Source organism: Delphinapterus leucas, chromosome 5, assembly GCF_059928025.1.
Source record: "Delphinapterus leucas isolate spDelLeu-1000000601 "Yukka" chromosome 5, BTC_Dleu_Yukka2, whole genome shotgun sequence".
Classification (NCBI taxonomy): Eukaryota; Metazoa; Chordata; class Mammalia; order Artiodactyla; family Monodontidae; genus Delphinapterus; species Delphinapterus leucas.
The window spans coordinates 131,375,711-131,394,888 of NC_143133.1; the positions used below are offsets into that span (position 1 = coordinate 131,375,711).

Below are 19,178 nucleotides of genomic sequence, written 5' to 3' on the forward strand. Positions count from 1 at the left end.
ACCGTGCCTTATGCACAGTAAATTCTCAATACAGTCTAGCTTTTGATTTGTCATTATTGCCTGTACTAAATACAACAGTTAAATAAGTCAAAATAGTGAAGAAAATGTTGTGTTTCAAAGATAGGAGTTTCATGAAATGGACTCAAATTTGTGCCAACAATGTGCATAATTTCAGGCTCTCTTATCTTAGGTTAAAAGATATGAAGGTTCAATAATGTTGCAATGGATAGATTTTATTAGTGTCAATGATGAAATAATAATAATCACTGCAGGCTTTTAAATATTATGAAGTGTTTTTAAATATATCATCTCATGGGGCCTTAAAGTGACAATGTTAACCCCAGGCAGTATCTAGCAATCTAAGGGCTATTTGATCATTTAAGCTTCCCGGATTATTATCATCCTGGTCACATAATAGACATTGTGTCCTTTCTATCATAGGCTATTCAAGGGTTGCCTATTTGTTCCCAAGGCAAATTGAACCATTCCCCTCAAAAGTTTACAGTAAATAGAATAGCAACTTCTGGAATCATCTTCCTCTCTCACAAATGAAGAAACAGCAAAGTGGTACAGCATCTCAGCTGTTCCAAGTTCCTCAAATCAGTTTTACTTTTGCAAAACCGGCCCTCCGACTTCCTATATCCTGTGAGCTGCCTTACGAGCAACATGACCGGCAGCCACATTTGTTGTAATTTTTTAAATATGTGGAAAAAAAGCAAGATATCGACCATGTATTACCTTAACCAAGATGCCAAATTATCTAACTTGTTTCTCCAGGCGAGCAGCCCGACCACAGGAACCGCTCCCAGGAGCCAGTCAAGGTTGTCTGTCTGTCCATCCACTCAGGACATCTGCAGGTAAGTGCCCAGCAAATGATCCCATTTGGTGTGTTTTTAGACCAGTGCTTTGTACTCTTGCTGTGTTTGCTGAGACTGTGTGACTCTTGCCTCTGCCTTACATTGTCCGTGGATAATTTATACCAGTCTAATTTTTCTCCCTTAGTGCATTTCCCTCATTTGATCTTTATTTACCAACTTTGGGTCCGTGCTGTCATTTTCATCGCTCTCTCTCTCTGTTTTCCCATGGCTTTCCTCTCCATTCCCATTCTCCATCCTTCGCCTGCTGCTTTGTCTAGATCTGCCATCTTACATGACATGTCAGAAGCCTCATTTGAGCAAAGCACCCCTGTCGTGGTGCTGAGCCCTGCTAGGAAGGAGTCTGGTAAGAAGTCAGTAAAACAGAGGCCTAGGAGGAAGAGGAGGGCTGCTCTGAGGTATGAGCACACAGAAGAACAAGTGAAAGGGAGAAGAAAGGATTTTCACCTCCAAATCCCCAGCCACCGATGGAGTGAGACTGACACAGATTCTTCAGATTCATCGTCCACCGATGAGAGTCACTGGATTCAGGCAAAACGAAGAGCCCAAGTGAAGTTCCGCCTGTCTCGGAGAAGGAGAAATAAGAAACCAAGTGGAAGCTTGGATGAGTCTTCCGCTCCTAATGAAATCCATCCAGTACATTTAGGATCCAAAGATAAAAAGCGCCCGGAGCTGACCGAGTGTGAGAGCTACTCTTTAAATCTCCACAGAGGAAAAGGCACAACATACCAAGGATGCAGTGTTTCCCTGCCAAGACGGTCCTCTGACATTAAGAGACCGTCAAGGAAGGGTGAGGAAAGCAGAGGCAGGTACCACCACAGGGATCCTCGGCTCTTGCACAGTCCTGGGCAAAATGAAACAATCAAGAGAATGTTTTCAGAGACAGATTCCAGCACTGACATGCTGGCAGTCAAAGAAGGTGGCAAGCCTGTGGAGGATGCAGGATTCCTTCAGAAGCCTCCTGCCACCTACCATGATGGGTCTGATCATTTAAAAGCATGCAGGTCAGTCACTCCAGAGAAAGACTTGATTACATCCAACTATATCTCCTCCTGCTGTGAATTACGTGTGTGTGTGTGTCACCTACCCTCAAAACATAACCTTTATTCATACTGTTATTTGTCCAATTGGATATAGGGTGATAAAACGAGCAAAGGGCTGGGAAGAACAATGCACAAGTATCCATGGGTTTGAATGCTGTTCCAGAATACAGTTAGATTTTCCCCTCCCCCTTCTTTCAACTGAATAATGACTTATCCTGGCCAAAAAACTGACAAACCAATTGAGTCCTATCCCTACTCTCGGTAAGACAAGAATTGTGGAAGAAACATGAGTGAGAGCGTGAAACTTTAGACTCCTCAGTGCAAATCTGGTGAACTGTTAGCACTCCGACAGAGGATATTCAGGGCTTGGGGGGTTTAAGGTCAGATTTTTGTATCAGAAAAATTTCCTCTGCAGTTGGTGCTAATTTGTTCTCCAGTTATCTGACTCAGCAGGATAATTCGAGACTGAAAGGGCACAGAAACAAGTCACGGACATGTCTGCGGGGTTGCTGGGGCCTTCGGGGAAGGAGACCACATTAACTTTGGTGATAATTGTGTACTAAAAGTTTTCAATGTGTAGACAATTCATAGCTATGAGACTGCTTGTTTGCACTTTTTACCCGACTGGATACAATTTTCAAAATAACCTAAAATTTAAAAGAATGATGTAACTATCCAGGCTAGTGTGCACAAATAAGACAATGTTAAACAAAACAAATATTTTGGATTTTCCTGTTACACCCAGCCATTTTAGTTGCTTGGGAGCAAGTGATGTTTTTGTTGCATAATGCTTGGTTTTGGGGGCTTATTTTTATGAAAGTTGAAGTTATTTTATAAAACATGTATGTTTCGTGTGAATCACGTGACCCAGAGAACACCTCCTATGTACATTCAGGGCAGGACGAGAAGGAGGATTAAGCTCTGGATGTAAATGATATTGTAATGGTTTGTTCCTCTGAAAGTTTTATGAAATAGTCGTTCATAAAATGTTCGTTCATTTATTCACTCAGGCGTTTATAATGCATCAGGCACTGAAACTATTACAGTGCCTAAGATTTGTAGGGTCTCTGACATCTAGAGCTTACAATCTGATGGGAATAACAGACACGAAAGCTCTTTCACAGTTAGTTACAATTGTGATAAGGAATGTAGGAGCTTATAATGTGGAAGGTTTACCTATGCTGGGAGATCAGAGAAGGACTCTCTTAAGGAATTGACAAGCTGACTGAGGCTCAAGCATGACAGGAACTGATCAAGGAAAGAGCAGGGAAGGCCATCCAGGCAGCATGCCAGCAGGGTTCCAGGGAACTGAGAGCTGAATGCTGCTGGGGGCGGGGTGGGGGGGTGGGGGGGGGCAGGTGGTGGAGCTGAGGCTAGAGAGGTGGAGAGCGCCCTGTAAAACACGCTAAGTGGTTTAAAACAGAAGTGACACCATTTGACTTAGATACTAATACGAGTTAAGTTTCTTGTAATCTTTTGACTATGATTTAAGTGTGACTTTGCTAAAATGTCTGGGGATGGACTAAAACACTATTTCTAGTCTAGATGAAGAACTCCCCAGTCACAGACATCTGTGGTCATTCCCCAAATCTACTTCCAGAGTAATTTAATGAAAGAGAGTCAGAAAAGCTAGTTGTAGGCTTAACGGTAATTGGAGAAAAAAGTAATGATTGTAATTAAAGTCATAGTGGCTGGCTCTCTGAAGTTAAAAGCACTGCTCTGGAGGAACATTTTCAAAGACAGAATATTTAACATAGACTTCTATTAATGAAAGTGAGATCGATGGACCTATAGTTTCTATTTCTTACTGTGGGTTATCGTCAAAATACACCCACTAAGCAAATCCTATGAGCTGTATATTATACTGGGAGCTGAGGATAATGTGACAGAAGACTTGATTCTTCCCTTAAGTGGCCTGTTTTCTAGTGGAAGAAATCAAATGTATACCCGAAAAGATGAATGTTCAAGATAGCACAGGGTAAGTTTAAGAAGGGGAATACTACAGGAATTTGAAGAAAGAAAAATTGCTGAGAGCTGACATAATCCGGGAACCCCTTGAGAGGTGGGATTGGGGCTGAGAAAAGGAGAAGCTAGCCTGGCAGAGATGCACAGCCTGCATCCAGGCCCTCAAGGCAGGGCCCAGGCAGGGACTAGGGAATGCCACTGTGCACCTGGGAACTCTTTGTGAACTGTGTGACTGGGTTAGAAGGTTTGCATAGATGGATAACTAGAATATTTTTTAAAAAGACATTGTGAAGAAAACATGCATATCCTTCCAAGGAGCTTAACTCTGTTCCGTGCACCCCTGTTTTCAAACTGCCTTTCTGAGCCTCTGGGTGCCAAAGAGGCTGCCGAGGACAGTTCAAGGCAATTGTGTTCCCGTTAGCCCATCTTTAACCAGAGGGTTGGGGTTCTATATGACATTCCTTTAAGGAAAAAAAAGAAGATTCCACTGTAAAAAAATAATGTAGAAGAGCCTTTGCTGGCTTGATGAAGAACAACTCGTAAGAGTAGTCACAGTGACGCCAGTGATGTACTGGAGAGGGACCTAGATTGAGGAGGAGGAGTGGTGATGTGGTGGAAGCAGCCTCCTTCAGGATGAGTAGGATGAGGATGGTAAAGGGGAACGAAAGGGAGGAACAAATGGCATGCAAGCATTTGCATCCCCCCAGGTGAGTGGGATCCCCCCAGGTGAGCAGGGTTCCCCGCCCCCCCCCGCCCCAGTCCCCCAGGCCATCAGGAGCAATCTTAGTGCTTGCAGTCGGTGAGGGCAGAAGACAAAGAAGTCAAGAAAGACTCCAGACCTTGGAAGCTGGGAGGTGGTAAAAGCCGATGTTACTGACAGAGGCAGAGGAGGTCAGAGGCCAGTTGGTTAGGGAAAGACACGATGAGTTTAATTGCAGGCAGGCTATTTGTGGTGACGGTGCCGTCCCAGGGTCGGCTGTCGAGCAGATAACGTGAGTCACGTCACTGAAATGCAGGAGGGCAGTCACGGCTGGGTCTGTGTGATTTTTCAGGCAGTAGTGAACTATATACACAGACCAACACTAAAGAGCTTCATGTTTGCAATGGTCATTAGCGTCGTGTATGAGCACAGGGCAATCGCATCAAGATATTAAAAACGAAAACCTCAAGGTCACGGAGGACATATAGATTTGGATATCATTCTCAGGGAGGTGACTGAGATGCCTGGAAAGTGAATGAAGCCTCTATATGAGATCGTGTGTAGGAAAAAAGCCTCTGTATAGACCCAGCCCGAGCACCAGGGTCCCCTGCGTACGGAGGAAGATGAACTCGCACTCCTGCCGCTTGACATGGACAGGCAGGATGAGTCTCAGCTACAACCACAAAGCAGAAGCTCCTAAGCCCTTCTTCCTTTTTTCTTCCTGGCATTTAGTCCCACAGGGACGCTCTACCCACTCTTGACCCTCATCAAAGCCTCGCGCAGAGAAAGTTTCTCTACTACCTTCCTAGAACTTAGAGGGAATTTAAATCATCATGCTATCACACCCACACTTGTGGAGTAGGAAAGGCTTTGCCTTTTTTTAATAGAAAATTTACATTAAAAAAAATCATGTTAGCTCATGCATGAAACTTGTCAGTAGCCTCTTAGTTGCCGTCAGTGGCAAGTTCAAAATCTTTAATAGGATTTACAAGGACCTGCATGATCTATCTGACCTGCCTACCCAGCTTCAACAGCATTATTAACAATGACCTACTCATGCCAGTCTGTCTTCAGGTCTCTGAAAGAGCTAGGCCTGTCCCTTTCAGGGCCTGGGATGCCTTCACATTACCTGCTCTGCCCTTCACCAGGCTAACTCCTGGTCATTCTTTCTTGATTTAAATATCATTTCTTTAGGGAAACTTTTGTAATTCCCTAACTGACACTCAGGTCCCCTTCACTTCCACAGCATCATTTTTTTTTAATTTTATTGGAATATAGTTGATTTACAATGTTGTGTTAGTTTCAGGTGGACAGCATTGTGATTCAGTTACCATAGCATAATTTTTAATTGCCAACATCTATGTATTTTTGTGTTTGACGGTATCAGGTTTGCTCCCTGCAGCATCCAAAGTGCCTGGAACAGTGCCTCAACATACAGTTTTTGCTCCCTGCAGCATCCAAAGTGCCTGGAACAGTGCCTCAACATACAGTTTTTGATTGAATAGATTTAGGGAAAATAAATTTTTTGAAGGGGGTCATTCTTCCTGTGTGAAATCATAGCAGTAAGTGGTAGATTACCTCTCCTGCAGTGGAGTCCCATGTAAAGAATATTCTTCACGAGCAGCTGGTGGATATCAGTATCAGCTATGGGGCCTGTAAAAGGCAGACCACTGTCCCCACCCCCAGCGATTCTGATGCCCTTCCTCTGGGGTTGTGCCCATGACTTTGCATTTCTAAAACATTCCCAAGTGATACAGATGCAGTTGATCCAGGGACCACGTTTTGAGAACCGCTGTTCGATGCTACAGATTCTCCCTGGGCTTTCTGTGGGAGAGGCTGAGCTTGGGAAGCATAATTAGAGTTTTCTGTCATCCTCTGCCGAGTGCTGACACACAAAGCACCAAATCGGATCACTTTCCTGTATTTCATGCTGTCATACCAGCGTGGGACAGGTCATCAAGCTAAAACCATAGACTGACAAAGTCCCAACTTTACCAGGAACTCAGCTGTCATGGTTTGACTATTGTTTCCCTTCAAACACACTTCCTCATCTCATCTATACCCACTTCTGTCAGTGAGTTCACAGATCCCCTGAATTCCAGTTTTGGCAATGTTTTCTTCTCATTGGGTATATCTGGTCCCAACCAAGTTCTGCCACTTCCTCCAGATACTGCTTTGATCTGGGTCTTCTTACCCGTTACCACCATCCCTTTGTGACTCTACTCTACACATCTATTCTCTCTCCACATCCACCGTTTACCCCCCGTTTTGGTCAGGACTCGTCTCTCAGGTTAAGATGGGCTGAAACCAGTTCAAATGAGCTTGATGTCTTAGCCACAGAAATAGAAAATCCGGGTACACAGATCCCCTCGGGGCCTCCAGAGAGTCAAGCAGTGTGGTTCCCTCACTCTCTCTCCTTCTCTGTGTGGTTCTTATTTTCTCTGACTGCAGACAAGCTTCCTCTGTACAGCAGAGGGAAGAAACATTGTGGACAGAGACGGTGGCAGGCTTACATTTTACCAGCAGTGGCTTAACAGAAAAGGGAAACGTTCTCTTCAAGCAGTTACATGAAATCCCAGAGAAGGAATAGACTTCGCCTGCCTTAGGTCACATCCATGGGCTAATTGCTGTCACCAGGGCATGGGTCGTTATGCTTGGACCCAGTCCTTGGGTGGGAAGGTTGGATTTAAAATATGGCTATGGGCAACCCCTTCAGAACCTTACGAATTGGGGAAAGAACACGTGAACACCAAAAAGAACAGCACTATACCAGAAGAAGTGGGAAAAGAATTAAGAGCAGGAAAAAACAAAAAAAATGCAGTACAAGGTCCTACTGTATAGCACAGGGAACTATATTCAATGCTCTGGGATAAACCATAATGGAAAAGAATATAAAAAAGAATATATATATGTATATGTATGACTGAATTACTTTGCTGTACAGCAGAAATTAACACAACATTGTAAATCAACTGTACTTCAGTTAAAAAAAAAAAAAAAACGGTAGTAGTGTTCAACCACCATCAAATGCAGTTCTTTCCTTCCTAAATGTCTTTCTCTTCCTCTCCAAATGCCCATATTTAGATATGCTTTCTCATGTTTATCCTCGTCCATGAAGCTTTTCCAAAGTATTCTGGTCCATGGTGACATTTTCCTTCTTGGACAATTCCCATAACCTTTATTCTCAACATCACGTCTTTAGTATTCAGTCATTTTTTTAGTGGTTTCAAGTGTGTTCATTCCCTTTTCTCTACACAACAAGCTCCTTGAAGGTAGGACTCATGTCTCACACCTATTCTGTGCCCTACGCAGTACTCAGAATAACTTGGGAATTTAGCAATGGCTCACACGGAACTTTGGGAATGGCTTTGTAATCAGTGAAACCTAAGAGAGGAGACTTGCAAAAAACATGGGTGCCATAATGGGAATTGGGTGACAGAGGGAATATTGAATTCTTTCAATGGTTTCATTAAAACAGGAAGAGCCCAAAAGTAAATAATAATTCCTGGTAATATTTTAGATCTATCTTGGGTTGGATGGTGAACTTGAAGGTATACTTTATGTTATTTTTCTCTAGCCTTCACCTTCATTAAGAAAAAATTTTGAGGCAAATTGGATGAGAAAATGATAAAAATAGTCTATACGTTGACTTGTTTAATTGTTGCAATAATTTTGATCTGGGTATGGGAAAGTAGAGACAAAATGTCTAAAACTCCCAAGTGTTCGTAGCAGAAGACTGCCTTTCAAAAGCAACAGAATCATGCGTTTTTGACAAAGCACTGGGGTTTAGAAAATTGATTTAGATTATTTTTGAATCATAGGCCTGAGCTCCTAAGAAAATTGTGCTTAAAATGGACCTTTTTCTTATCCCTGTCATCATATCTGTGTGCCCACTTATTCATTCACACATTGAGCAACTATTTCTAGGGAATTTACTCTGTATCACAGCTAGGTGCTAGAAGCTGGAAATACAGTGGAAAATGCAGTAATGGTCTCATCCCTAATGAACTTATATTCCAGGTGGTAAAACAAATAATCAAACAGGCAAATGTAAAAAAAAAAAAACATGAATAAACAAAGCTAAAGGAACATACTGATCTAGTAGAACAAAGCAGGTTTCCCTGTGAAACTAATAATTAAGGAACAATTCAAAGGAGAAGCAAAGAGAAGAGATACAAGTGAGCACGCAGAGATGAGTGATTTGGAAGAAAAGGATTTCCCTGTAGCCCCTCAGGGAAGCAGGAGGAGGGGGTGGGAGCCAACCACGGGGTCTTTATCAGCCACAGTTAGGAGTTTGGACAGTGTTCCAATGACAAGGGGAAGTTTCCGTAGACGTTTAAGTAAAAGAACAACACTGTCACTTTTGTGTTTTGGAAGAACACTCAAGCTACTTTTGGAAAACAGGTAGGAAGGGCAAGACGGAAGCTGAATGAACCCAGTTAGAAAGCCAGCGCGGTGTCTCAGGAAAGAGGTGATGGTGGCCATGAGAATAAAAAGAAGTAGATGGATTTTTTAAAGTATTTTGAAAGTAAATCAAACAGGACTTGATGATTAAGTACCTATAGATCTGATCTCAAGTTTCTGATTTAGAAAACTGGGTAGATGCTAGTACCATTTACTGTGGAGAGAACACACTGAGAAGCAGAAAAGGAGAGGAGTTCAGTTTTAGACATGGTAGTTTGAGGCACAAAACAAGCATCCAAAGAGAGGTATCAAAGAGACATATATAGGTCTAGAGGTCAGAAGTGGCGTTGCAACTTTAGATGAAGACTAGGGAGTCTTGAGCCGATAGGTGGTGATTGGCGAGATCTCCCAGAGAAAACCGCAGCTGAGAGGATGAGGGCACGGGAGCCCCATGGAACAGCAACATTTAATGGCCCTGGGAAAGGAAAAGGAGCAGGTGGAAACCCTGGACTGTGTGAAGGAAAGAGAGAGTAGACCAGGTGGAGGGAGAGAGGAATTGGGGGGCCTGTTTGTGCTTTTTATTTAGAGAACCCTTGGGCTCAAAGAAGTTGAAGATGCAGGGAACTGGGGGGAGTGCTTATTTATTGAGGTCCCACAGGGAAGGTAGAAGAGGATGGGACCCAGAGCCCAAAATAGAAGGATCACTGTGGTGAGGAAAATAGGTGTGTCTTTCTTTCCAATAGAAGAAAACAAGGAAACGGTAGATGTGAACAAATGCAGATCTACAGATTATAAAATTTTCTTTTTATGACCTTGTAGAATGAGGGAGTTTTGCAGGGTCAAACATCTAGGGAAATTTGAATTTCAGATAAACAACAAATAGTTTGTCACTGGGGCACACTCATACAGTAAAAAGTATTCGTTGTTTATCTGAAATTCAAATTTTACTGGGCATCCTGTATATTTTTTCTAAGTCTGGCAGTGCTAAGAATAACAAGAGAGAAAAGCACATTGAAAGTGCTGCTGAGACTCATAACTAAGTTTATGGGGCCACAGCTGCAGGAAGTGCAATTTCCCTCTGCAGCTCGTCGTTTAAATGCAGATATGACCAAAGGAGGGCAATTGAACAGGGACCTAAAGGAGTGACATCATGAAATAGCCAGGTTTCACACTTAGCACAGTGTCATGTATTTATCCCTATGTGTCCCCAGGGACACACTTCACATTTACATTTTGAATTTACATTTTGAAATATAAAAACTAAGACAAATATGCTTTACAAATTAAGATTTTTAAAGCAAAATAACATTTCACTGAGTAGTTTTTCTCTCTAAATATGTATTTAGAGGAAAAAGCATACTTCTCTTTACCTTCCCCTTTTAGGCAATTATGACGGTCATTGGGAAGACTGGGTTCATAGATTCATGGACCATCCAGGTCACTTTCCAGTTTGCTCTTTGAGGATCCTTGAATATCAGCACTCTTATTATCTATTGGTACCGAACCAAACTTGGGTCTGCTGTCCTGCACTCAGTAAAGCCAGTCTACTGACACCGGGTTGTGATGAAGGAAAGTGCAGCGTTTATTGCAGACGCCAAGCAAGGAGTCTGGGGCAGCCAGTGCTCAAAATCCGAACTCCTCAGTGTGTTTCAGCAAAGCATTTTTAAAGTCAAGGCGAGGGAGTGGGTCACAGGGTATGTGATCAGCTCATGCGCAATTCTCTGATTGGTTGGCGGTGAAGTAACTGGGTGGTGTCACGGGGCTTAACATTATCGATCTTTAGTGCCAGTAGGTCTGGGGGCTACGTGCTCATGGTTGTCAAGTAATTAATTTCTTCCATTTGGTGGCGGTTTTAGCATCTGTAAAACAACACAGGAAATGTGCATCAGATACTGTTATCCAAGTATTTCCGAGAGGAGCTACAGCAGAGGATATGGTGGAGGGGTCCATCCCCAGAAGCCCTCATAGGGTCCTGCTTGGTTACATTATCTCTTCCTTGGACATATCATTTCCTGGGAGCCTCTTTCCTTCCAGAGCCTCTAATTGTGAAAGCAATTCTTTGTAATAGTTAATAGCCTGTGTCCTTCTATTTTCTATTTGTTAGTCCTAGATTTATATTCACTCAGTAGTAGATCTTTTTTTAATTTTGTTACATATTCTATTACTTCTATTAGTTTTTCTGTAAAAAAAATGAAACTGACATTCTTTGTCAACGTCCATTCCATGAGTAAAAGATAAGCTGTTCACCGTCTTCAACATTCAGGTGAGAAAGTTTATCCAAAGTGACCTAAAGAGAAGCATTCATTTCCAAGAGGTAACAGACTCTTAAGGAAGTTCACGAATTTATTGTCTTCCTTATGCCTTTGCCTTTGTTTTGCTGAGTCTTGTAGGAATTAATAACAACCTTTCTCCTGTTCATTTTAATAACGGCTGAGTTGGTAGGAAATACAGGCATGAACATTGCTGGTGACCCTCCAGAGATGAGTTACTCGGGGTGACTCGACACAGAGTCACAAGGTCTCACTTTCAATTCTTGCTTTCTTGCTACTTAGAGCAGGCAGGCTGCAAAAGGTGAAGTGGCCCTCTCTTCATTTATGTGATCAAAAATGAGAAGAATGTGTTGCAAATAGGTGCGTTGCTAGTCTAATACAATGTTTAAAACTAATTTCTTTCCTCCAAGTGAATAATTGAATTCATTGCAGTCCTCGGCAAAAATTCAGATATACACGATGCTACTTTATTTCACAGAGTAAAGGTTCTCAAAAAGATAAACACTGATGACACCACATTTTAATGTTATAAATGTTTGGTGTGATTTCACATAGAATTTCAGCATTTAGCTCAGTAATTTGTATATTGAATGAACAAAAACAATAAATGAAGGCACTGAGATATATATATATACACACACACACACACACACACACACACACACGAAACATATAAGAAAAAACTTGAAAGGCTAGCAGAAATGGCAATTTATATCTTTTTTTTTTCTATCTTTGAAAGACATGCAGGCTTTTTTCTAATTGTTCTGAATTGGGAGATAATCTTTCCAGGAATGAAATGACAGTGTCATCAATAATACTGATTGTCTTGACTGTTAAATTATCTTACATGACCAAAACCAAGTGGGTTGATTCATTACCTTCTAATTTGGCTAACCAAGTAACTCTGATTTTTGGAAAGAATATGTATTCTGTAGACAAATGATGTAACAAGTAGTACATTTAGAAAGGAAAAAAACCAGAATTTTTTCTGCTTATAAAAACGTCTTAAAGTAGATTTGAATCAAGCAGGAATTTTCCAACCTCAGAAAGCTTCAGGCAAAGGTACATAGAAGTACAAAGCTCCTTCAGAGGTAAAAGTCAATATCTACATATTACAAAGCTCTTTATACTGTGCTACATTTATCTTTTCTTTGGTAATTTCCAAGACTGTTAAATGCCCAATCATAGCAAAGTGCAAAATACTGAGTGAGAAGGAATAGCGATTAGATCAAGTTTATCTACTTCTAATTTAAGAGCAATATGTGTTCAGGATTACAGTTATTTTGAACTATAACCCTTCTCTAATGAACTTATATCTGTTTGGCAATATGCAAAAAAAAAAAAAAAAAAGAAAAACACCCTCTCTCCTTTTTTTTTCAGACATCTTCATTAGAGTATAATTGCTTTAAAATGGTGTGTTAGTTTCTGCTGTATAACAGAGTGAATCAGGTATATGTATACATATATCCCCATATCCCCTCCCTCCCTCCCTCCCTGTCCCACCCCTCTAGGTGGTCACAAAGCACCGAGCTGATCTCCCTGTGGGAAGCAGCTATGCAGCTGCTTCCCACTAGCTAGCTATTTTACATTTGCTAGTGTATATATGTCAATGCTATTCTCTCACTTCATCCCAGCTTACCCTCCCCTCTCCGTGTCCTCAAGTCATTCTCTACGTCTGTGTCTTTATTCCTGTCCTGCCCTTAGGTGCATTAGAACCATTTTTTTTTTTTTTTTTAGATTCCACATATATGTGTTAGCATATGGTGTTTGTTTTTATCTTTCTGACTTACTTCCTCTGTATGACAGTCTCTAGGTCCATCCACCTCACTACAAATAACCCAATTTCGTTTCTTTTTATGGCTGAGTAATAATCCATTGCATATATGTGCCATTTCTTCTTTATCCATTCATCTGTCAATGGACACTTAGCTTGCTTCCATGTCTTGGCTGTTGTAAATAGAGCTGCAATGAACATTGTGGTACGTGACTCTTTTTTTTCTTTTTTTTGCTTCATGAAATGTTTAATACAAAATGTCAGCAGCCACTGTGCAGTTGTAACAAAATTAGCTGTAGGGTGTCCAGAGAAATGTATGCAGGCAGCCTTGGCTGGAGTTGAGCCAGCCAACCCAGGCCTGCTGCCCAGTCAGCTGTGGGCTGTCACATGGCCAGGACTGGACGGTGGCGGTGGCAGCATTGTGCTGGAGGCATTGAGCCCCGTCCTTCACGAGCACGCTGACCTCTGCCCCACTGTGGACTCTGGGTGGCACAGGTGTTCTGAGATGCCTATTCCCAGACCTCTACCCCAGTGGTAGGATTTCAGCTTAAAGAATGAGGGTTGGAGGGGCTGCTGCAGAGGGGGATGTGACTCTTTTTGAATTATGGTTTTCTCAGGGTATGTGCCCAGTACTGGGATTGCTGGGTCGTATGGTAGTTCTATTTTTAGTTTTTTAAGGAACCTCCATACTGTTCTCCATAGTGGCTGTATCAATTTACATTCCCACCAACAGTGCAAGAGGGCTCCCTTTTCTCTACATCCTCTCCAACATTTATTGTTTGTAGATTTTTTGATGATGGCCATTCTGACTGGTGTGAGGTGATACCTCATTGTAGTTTTGATTTGCATTTCTCCAATGATTAGTGATGTTGCACATTCTTTCATGTGTTTTTCGGCAATCTGTATAGCTTCTTTGGAGAAATGTCTATTTAGGTCTTCTGCCCATTTTTGGATGGGTTGTTTGTTTTTTTGATATTGAGCTGCATGAGCTGCTTGTAAATTTGAGAGATTAATCCTTTTTCAGTTTCTTCATTTGCAAATATTTTCTCCTATTCTGAGGGTTGTCCTTTTGTCTTGTTTATGTTTTCCTTTGCTATGTAAAACTTTGAAGTTTCATTAGGCCCCATTTGTTTATTTTTGTTTTTATTTCCAATTCTCTAGGAGGTGGGTCAAAAAAAGATCTTGCTGTGATTTATGTCATAGAGTGTTCTGCCTATGTTTTCCTCTAAGAGTTTTATAGTGTCTGCCCTTACATTTAGGTCTTTAATCCATTTGAAGTTTAGTTTTGTGTATGGTGTTAGGAAGTGATCTAATTTCATTCTTTTACATGTAGCTGTCCAGTTTTCCCAGCACCCCTTATTGAAGAGGCTGTCTTTTCTCCATTGTATATTCTTGCCTCCTTTATCAAAAATAAGGTGACCACATGTGTGTGGGTTTATCTCTGGGCTTTCTATCCTGTTCCATTGATCTGTATTTCTGTTTTTGTGCCAGTACCATACTGTCTTCATTACTGTAGCTTTGTAGTATAGTCTGAAGACAGGGAGGCTAATTCTTCCAGCTCTGTTTTTCTTTCTCAAGTTTGCTTTGGCTATTCGGGGTCTTTTGTGTTTCCATCCAAATTGTGAATTTTTTTGTTCTAGTTCTGTGAAAAATGCCATTGGTGGTTTCATAGGGATTGCATTGAATCTGTAGATTGCTTTGGGTAGTAGAGTCATTTTCACAATGTTCATTCTTCCAATACAAGAACATGGTATATCTGTCCATCTGTTTTAATCATCTTTAATTTCTTTCATCAGTGTCTTATAGTTTTCTGCATATAGGTCTTTTGTCTCCTTAGGTAGATTTATTCCTAGGTATTTTATTCTTTGGTTGCAATGGTAAATGGGAGTGTTTCCTTAATTTCTCTTTCAGATTTTTCATCATTAGTGTATAGGAATGCAAGAGATTTCTGTGCATTTATTTTGTATCCTGCTACTTTACCAAATTCATTGATTAGCTCTAGTAGTTTTCTGGTAGCATCTTTAAGATTCTGTATGTCTAATATCATGTCATCTGCAAACAGTGACAACTTTACTTCTTTTTTTCCAATTTGGATTCCTTTTGTTTCTTTTTCTTCTCTGACTGCTGCGGCTAAAACTTCCAAAACTATGTTGAATAAGAGTGGTGAGAGTGGGCAACCTTGTCTTGTTCCTGATCTTAGAGGAAATGGTTTCAGTTTTTCACCATTGAGAAAGATGTTGGCTGTGGGTTTGTCATATATGGCCTTTATTATGTTGAGACAAGTTCCCTCTATGCCTACTTTCTGGAGGGTTTATATCATAAATGGGTGTTGAATTTTGTCAAGTTTTTTTTTTTCTGCATCTATTGAGATGATCATGTGGTTTTTCTCCTTCAGTTTGTTAATATGGTGTAGCACATTGTTTGATTTGCATATACTGAAGAATCTTGATCACACTGTATGATCCTTTTAATGTGCTGCTGCATTCTGTTTGCTAGTATTTTGTTGAGGATTTTTGCCTCTATGTTCATCAGTGATATTGGTCAGTAGTTTTCTTTCTTTGTGACATCTTTGCCTGGTTTTGGTTTCAGGGCGATGGTGGCCTCCTAGAATGAGTTTGAGAGTGTTCCTCCCTCTGCTATATTTTGAAAGAGTTTAAGAAAGATAGGTGTTAGCGCTTCTGTAAATGTTTGATAGAATTCACCTGTGAAGCCATCTGGTCCTGGGCTTTTGTTGGAAGACTTTAACCACAGTCTCAATTTCAGTGCTTGTGATTGGTCTGTGTATATTTTCTATTTCTTCCTGGTTCAGTCTCAGAAGTTTGTGCTTTTCTAAGAATTTGTCCATTTCTTCCAGGTTGTCCATTTTATTGGCATATAGTTGCTACTAGCAATCTCTCATGATCCTTTGTATTTCTGCGTGTCAGTTGTTACTTCTCCTTTTTCATTTCTCATTCTGTTGATTTGAGTCTTCTCCCTTTTTTTCTTGATGAGTCTGGCTAATGGTTTGTCAATTTTGTTTATCTTCTCAGAGAACCAGCTTTTAGTTTTATTGGTCTCTGCTATTGTTTCCTTCATTTCTTTTTCATTTATTTCTGATGTGATCTTTATGATTTCTTTCCTTCTGCTAACTTTGGGATTTTTTGTTCTTCTTTCTCTAATTGCTTTAGCTGTAAGGTTAGGTTGTTTGTGTGAGATGTTTCTTGTTTCTTGAGGTAGGACTGTATTGCTATAAACTTCCCTCCTAGAACTGCTTTTGCTGAATGCCATAGGTTTTGGGTTGTCATGTTTTCATTGTCATTTGTTTCTAGGTATTTTTTATTTCCTCTTTGATTTCTTCAGTTATCTCTTGGTTATTTATTAGTGTGTTGTTTAACCTCCATGTAGTTGTATTTTTTACAGTTTTTAACCTGTAATTGATATCTAGTCTCATAGCATTGTGGTCGGAAAAGATACTTGATACAATTTCAATTTTCTTAAATTTACCAGTGTTTGATTTGTGACCTAAGATATGAACTATCCTGGAGAATGTTCCATAAGCACTTGAGAAGAAAGTGTATTCTGTTATTTTTGGATGCATTGTCCTGCAAATATCAGATAAGTCCATCTTGTTTAATGTATCATTTACAGCTTGTATTTCCTTATTTATTTTCATTTTGCATGATCTGTCCATTGGTGAAAGTGGGGAGTTAAATTCCCCTACTATGATTGTGTTACTTTTGATTTCCCCTTTTATGACTGTTAGCATTTGCCTATGTATTGAGGTACTCCTATGTTGGGTGCATAAATATTTACAATTATATCTTCTTGGATTTATCCCTTGATCATTGTGTAGTGTCCTTCTTTGTCTCTTGTAATATTCTTTATTTTAAAGGCTATGTTGTCTGATATGAGAATTGCTACTCAGGCTTTCTTTTGATTTCCATTTGCATGGAATATCTTTTTCCATCCCCTCACTTTCAGTCTGTATGTGTCCCTAGGTCTGAAGTGGGTCTCTCATAGACAGCATATATACAGGTCTTGGTTTTGTATCCATTCAGCCAGTCTATGTCTTTTGGTTGGAGCATTTAATCCATTTACATTCAAGGTAATTATCGATATGTATGTTCCTATTCCCATTTTCTTAATTGTTTTGGGTTTGTTTTGGTAGGTCTTTTCCTTCTCTTGTGTTTCCTGCCTAGGGAAATTCCTTTAGCATCTGTTGTAAAGCTGGTTTGCTGGTGTGAATTCTGTTAGCTTTTGCTTGTCTGTAAAGGTTTTAATTTCTCCATTGAATCTGAATGAGATCCTTGCTGGGTAGAGTAATCTTGGTTGTAGGTTTTTCCCTTTCATCACTTTGAATATGTCCTGCCACTCCCTTCTGGCTTGCAGAGTTTCTGCTGCAAGGTCAGCTGTTAACTTTATGGGGATTCCCTTGTGTGTTATTTGTTGTTTTTCCGTTGCTGCTTTCAATATTTTTTCTTTGTATTTGACAGTTTGATTAATATGTGTCTTGGCGTGTTTCTCCTTGGATTTGTCCTGTATGGGACTCTGTGTGCTTCCTGGACTTGATTGACTATTTCCTTCACATATTAGGGAAATTTTCAACTATAATCTCTTCAAATATTTTCTCAGTCCTTTTCTTTTCTTCTTCTGGGACCCCTATAATTCGAATGTTGGTGCGTTTAATGTTGTCCCAGAGGTCTCTGAGACTGTCCTCAATTATTTTCATTCTTTTTTCTTTATTCTGCCCTGTGGTACTTATTTCCACTATTTTATCTTCCATATCACTTATCCATTCTTCTGCCTCAGTTATTCTGCTATTGATTCCTTCTAGAGAATTTTAGATTTCATTTATTGTGTTGTTCATCATTGTTTGATTGCTCTTTAGTTTTTCTAGGCCCTTGTGAAATGTTTCTTGTATATCCTCCTTTCTATTTCCAAGATTTTGCATCATCTTTACTATCATCACTCTGAATTCTTTTTCAGGTAGACTGCCTATTTCCTCTTCATTTGTTTGGTCTGGTGGGTTTTTACCTTGCTCCTTCATCTGCTGTGTGTTTCTCTGTCTTCTCATTTGCTTAAGTTACTGTGTTTGGGGTCTCCTATTTGCAGGCTGCAGGTTCATAGTTCTCGTTGTTTTGGTGTCTGCCCCTAGTGGCTAAGGTTGGTTCAGTGGGTTGTGTAGGCTTCCTGGTGGAGGGGACTGGTGCCTGTGTTCTGGTGGATAAGGTTGGATCTCGTCTTTCTGGTGGGCAGAACTGCCTCCGGTGGTGTGTTTTTGGTTGTCTGTGACCTTATTATGATTTTAGGCAGCCTCTCTGCTAATGGGTGGGGCTGTGTTCCTGTCTTGCTAGTTGTTTGGCATAGGGTGTCCAGCACTGCAGCTTGCTGGTCATTGAGTGGAACTGGATCTTAGCGTTGAGATAGAGATCTCTGGGAGAGCTTTTGCTGTTTGATATTACATGGAGCTTGGAGGACTGTGGTGGATCAGTGTCCTGAACTCGGCTCTCCCCCATCAGAGGCACAGGCCTGACACCTGGCTGAAGCACAAAGACTTTGTCCACCACATGGCTTAGAAGAAAAGGGAGAAAGAGAGAGAGAGAGAGAGAGAGGAGGGAGGGTGGGAGGGAGGGAGGAAGGAAGGAAGAACGAGAGAAAATAAAGTTATTAAAATAACAAGACAAGATTATTAAAAATTAAAAATAATTAAAAAGTAATTTAAAAAAGAAAGAAGGAAAGAGGAGAACAACCAAACCAAAAAAACAAATCCACCAATGAAAACAAGCACTATAAAGTATACAAAAAAAAAAAAAAAAAAGGACAGACAGAACCCTAGGACAAATGGTAAAAGCAAAGCTATACAGAGAAAATTACACGAAGAAGCATACACACTCACAAAAAAAGCAAAAGGAAAAAAATATATCTATATATAAAAAAAGGAGAGCCACGAAATTAATAACCAAATGTTCCAATGATATTAAACTCTAAATACTAAAGATAAACATAAAGCCAGAAACATATTAGATGCAGAAACCAAACCCCAAGTCTACAGTTGTTCCCAAAGTCCACCTCCTCAATTTGGGATGATTCGTTGTCTATTCAGGTATTCCACAGATGCAGGTACATCAAGTTGATTGTGGAGCTTTAATCCGCTGCTCCTGAGGCTGC

The 19,178-nt window shown here is 40.5% G+C and overlaps 1 protein-coding gene across 2 annotated transcripts in view; it reads left to right on the top strand.

Moving 5' to 3' along the window:
- Positions 1-635: 635 nt before the first annotated feature.
- Positions 636-19,178, top strand: part of MARCHF1 (membrane associated ring-CH-type finger 1) — a 90,708-nt gene continuing 72,165 nt past the window's right edge. Inside the window, exons 1-2 of one of the 2 annotated variants that reach the window (XM_022582266.2) lie at positions 636-857; positions 1,136-1,879. In XM_022582266.2, the coding sequence (XP_022437974.2) occupies positions 667-857; positions 1,136-1,879 (935 nt within the window). In that variant the 5' untranslated portion in view covers positions 636-666. The remainder of the gene's footprint in view (positions 858-1,135; positions 1,880-19,178) is intronic. The other variant, XM_022582268.2, reaches the window with a different exon arrangement.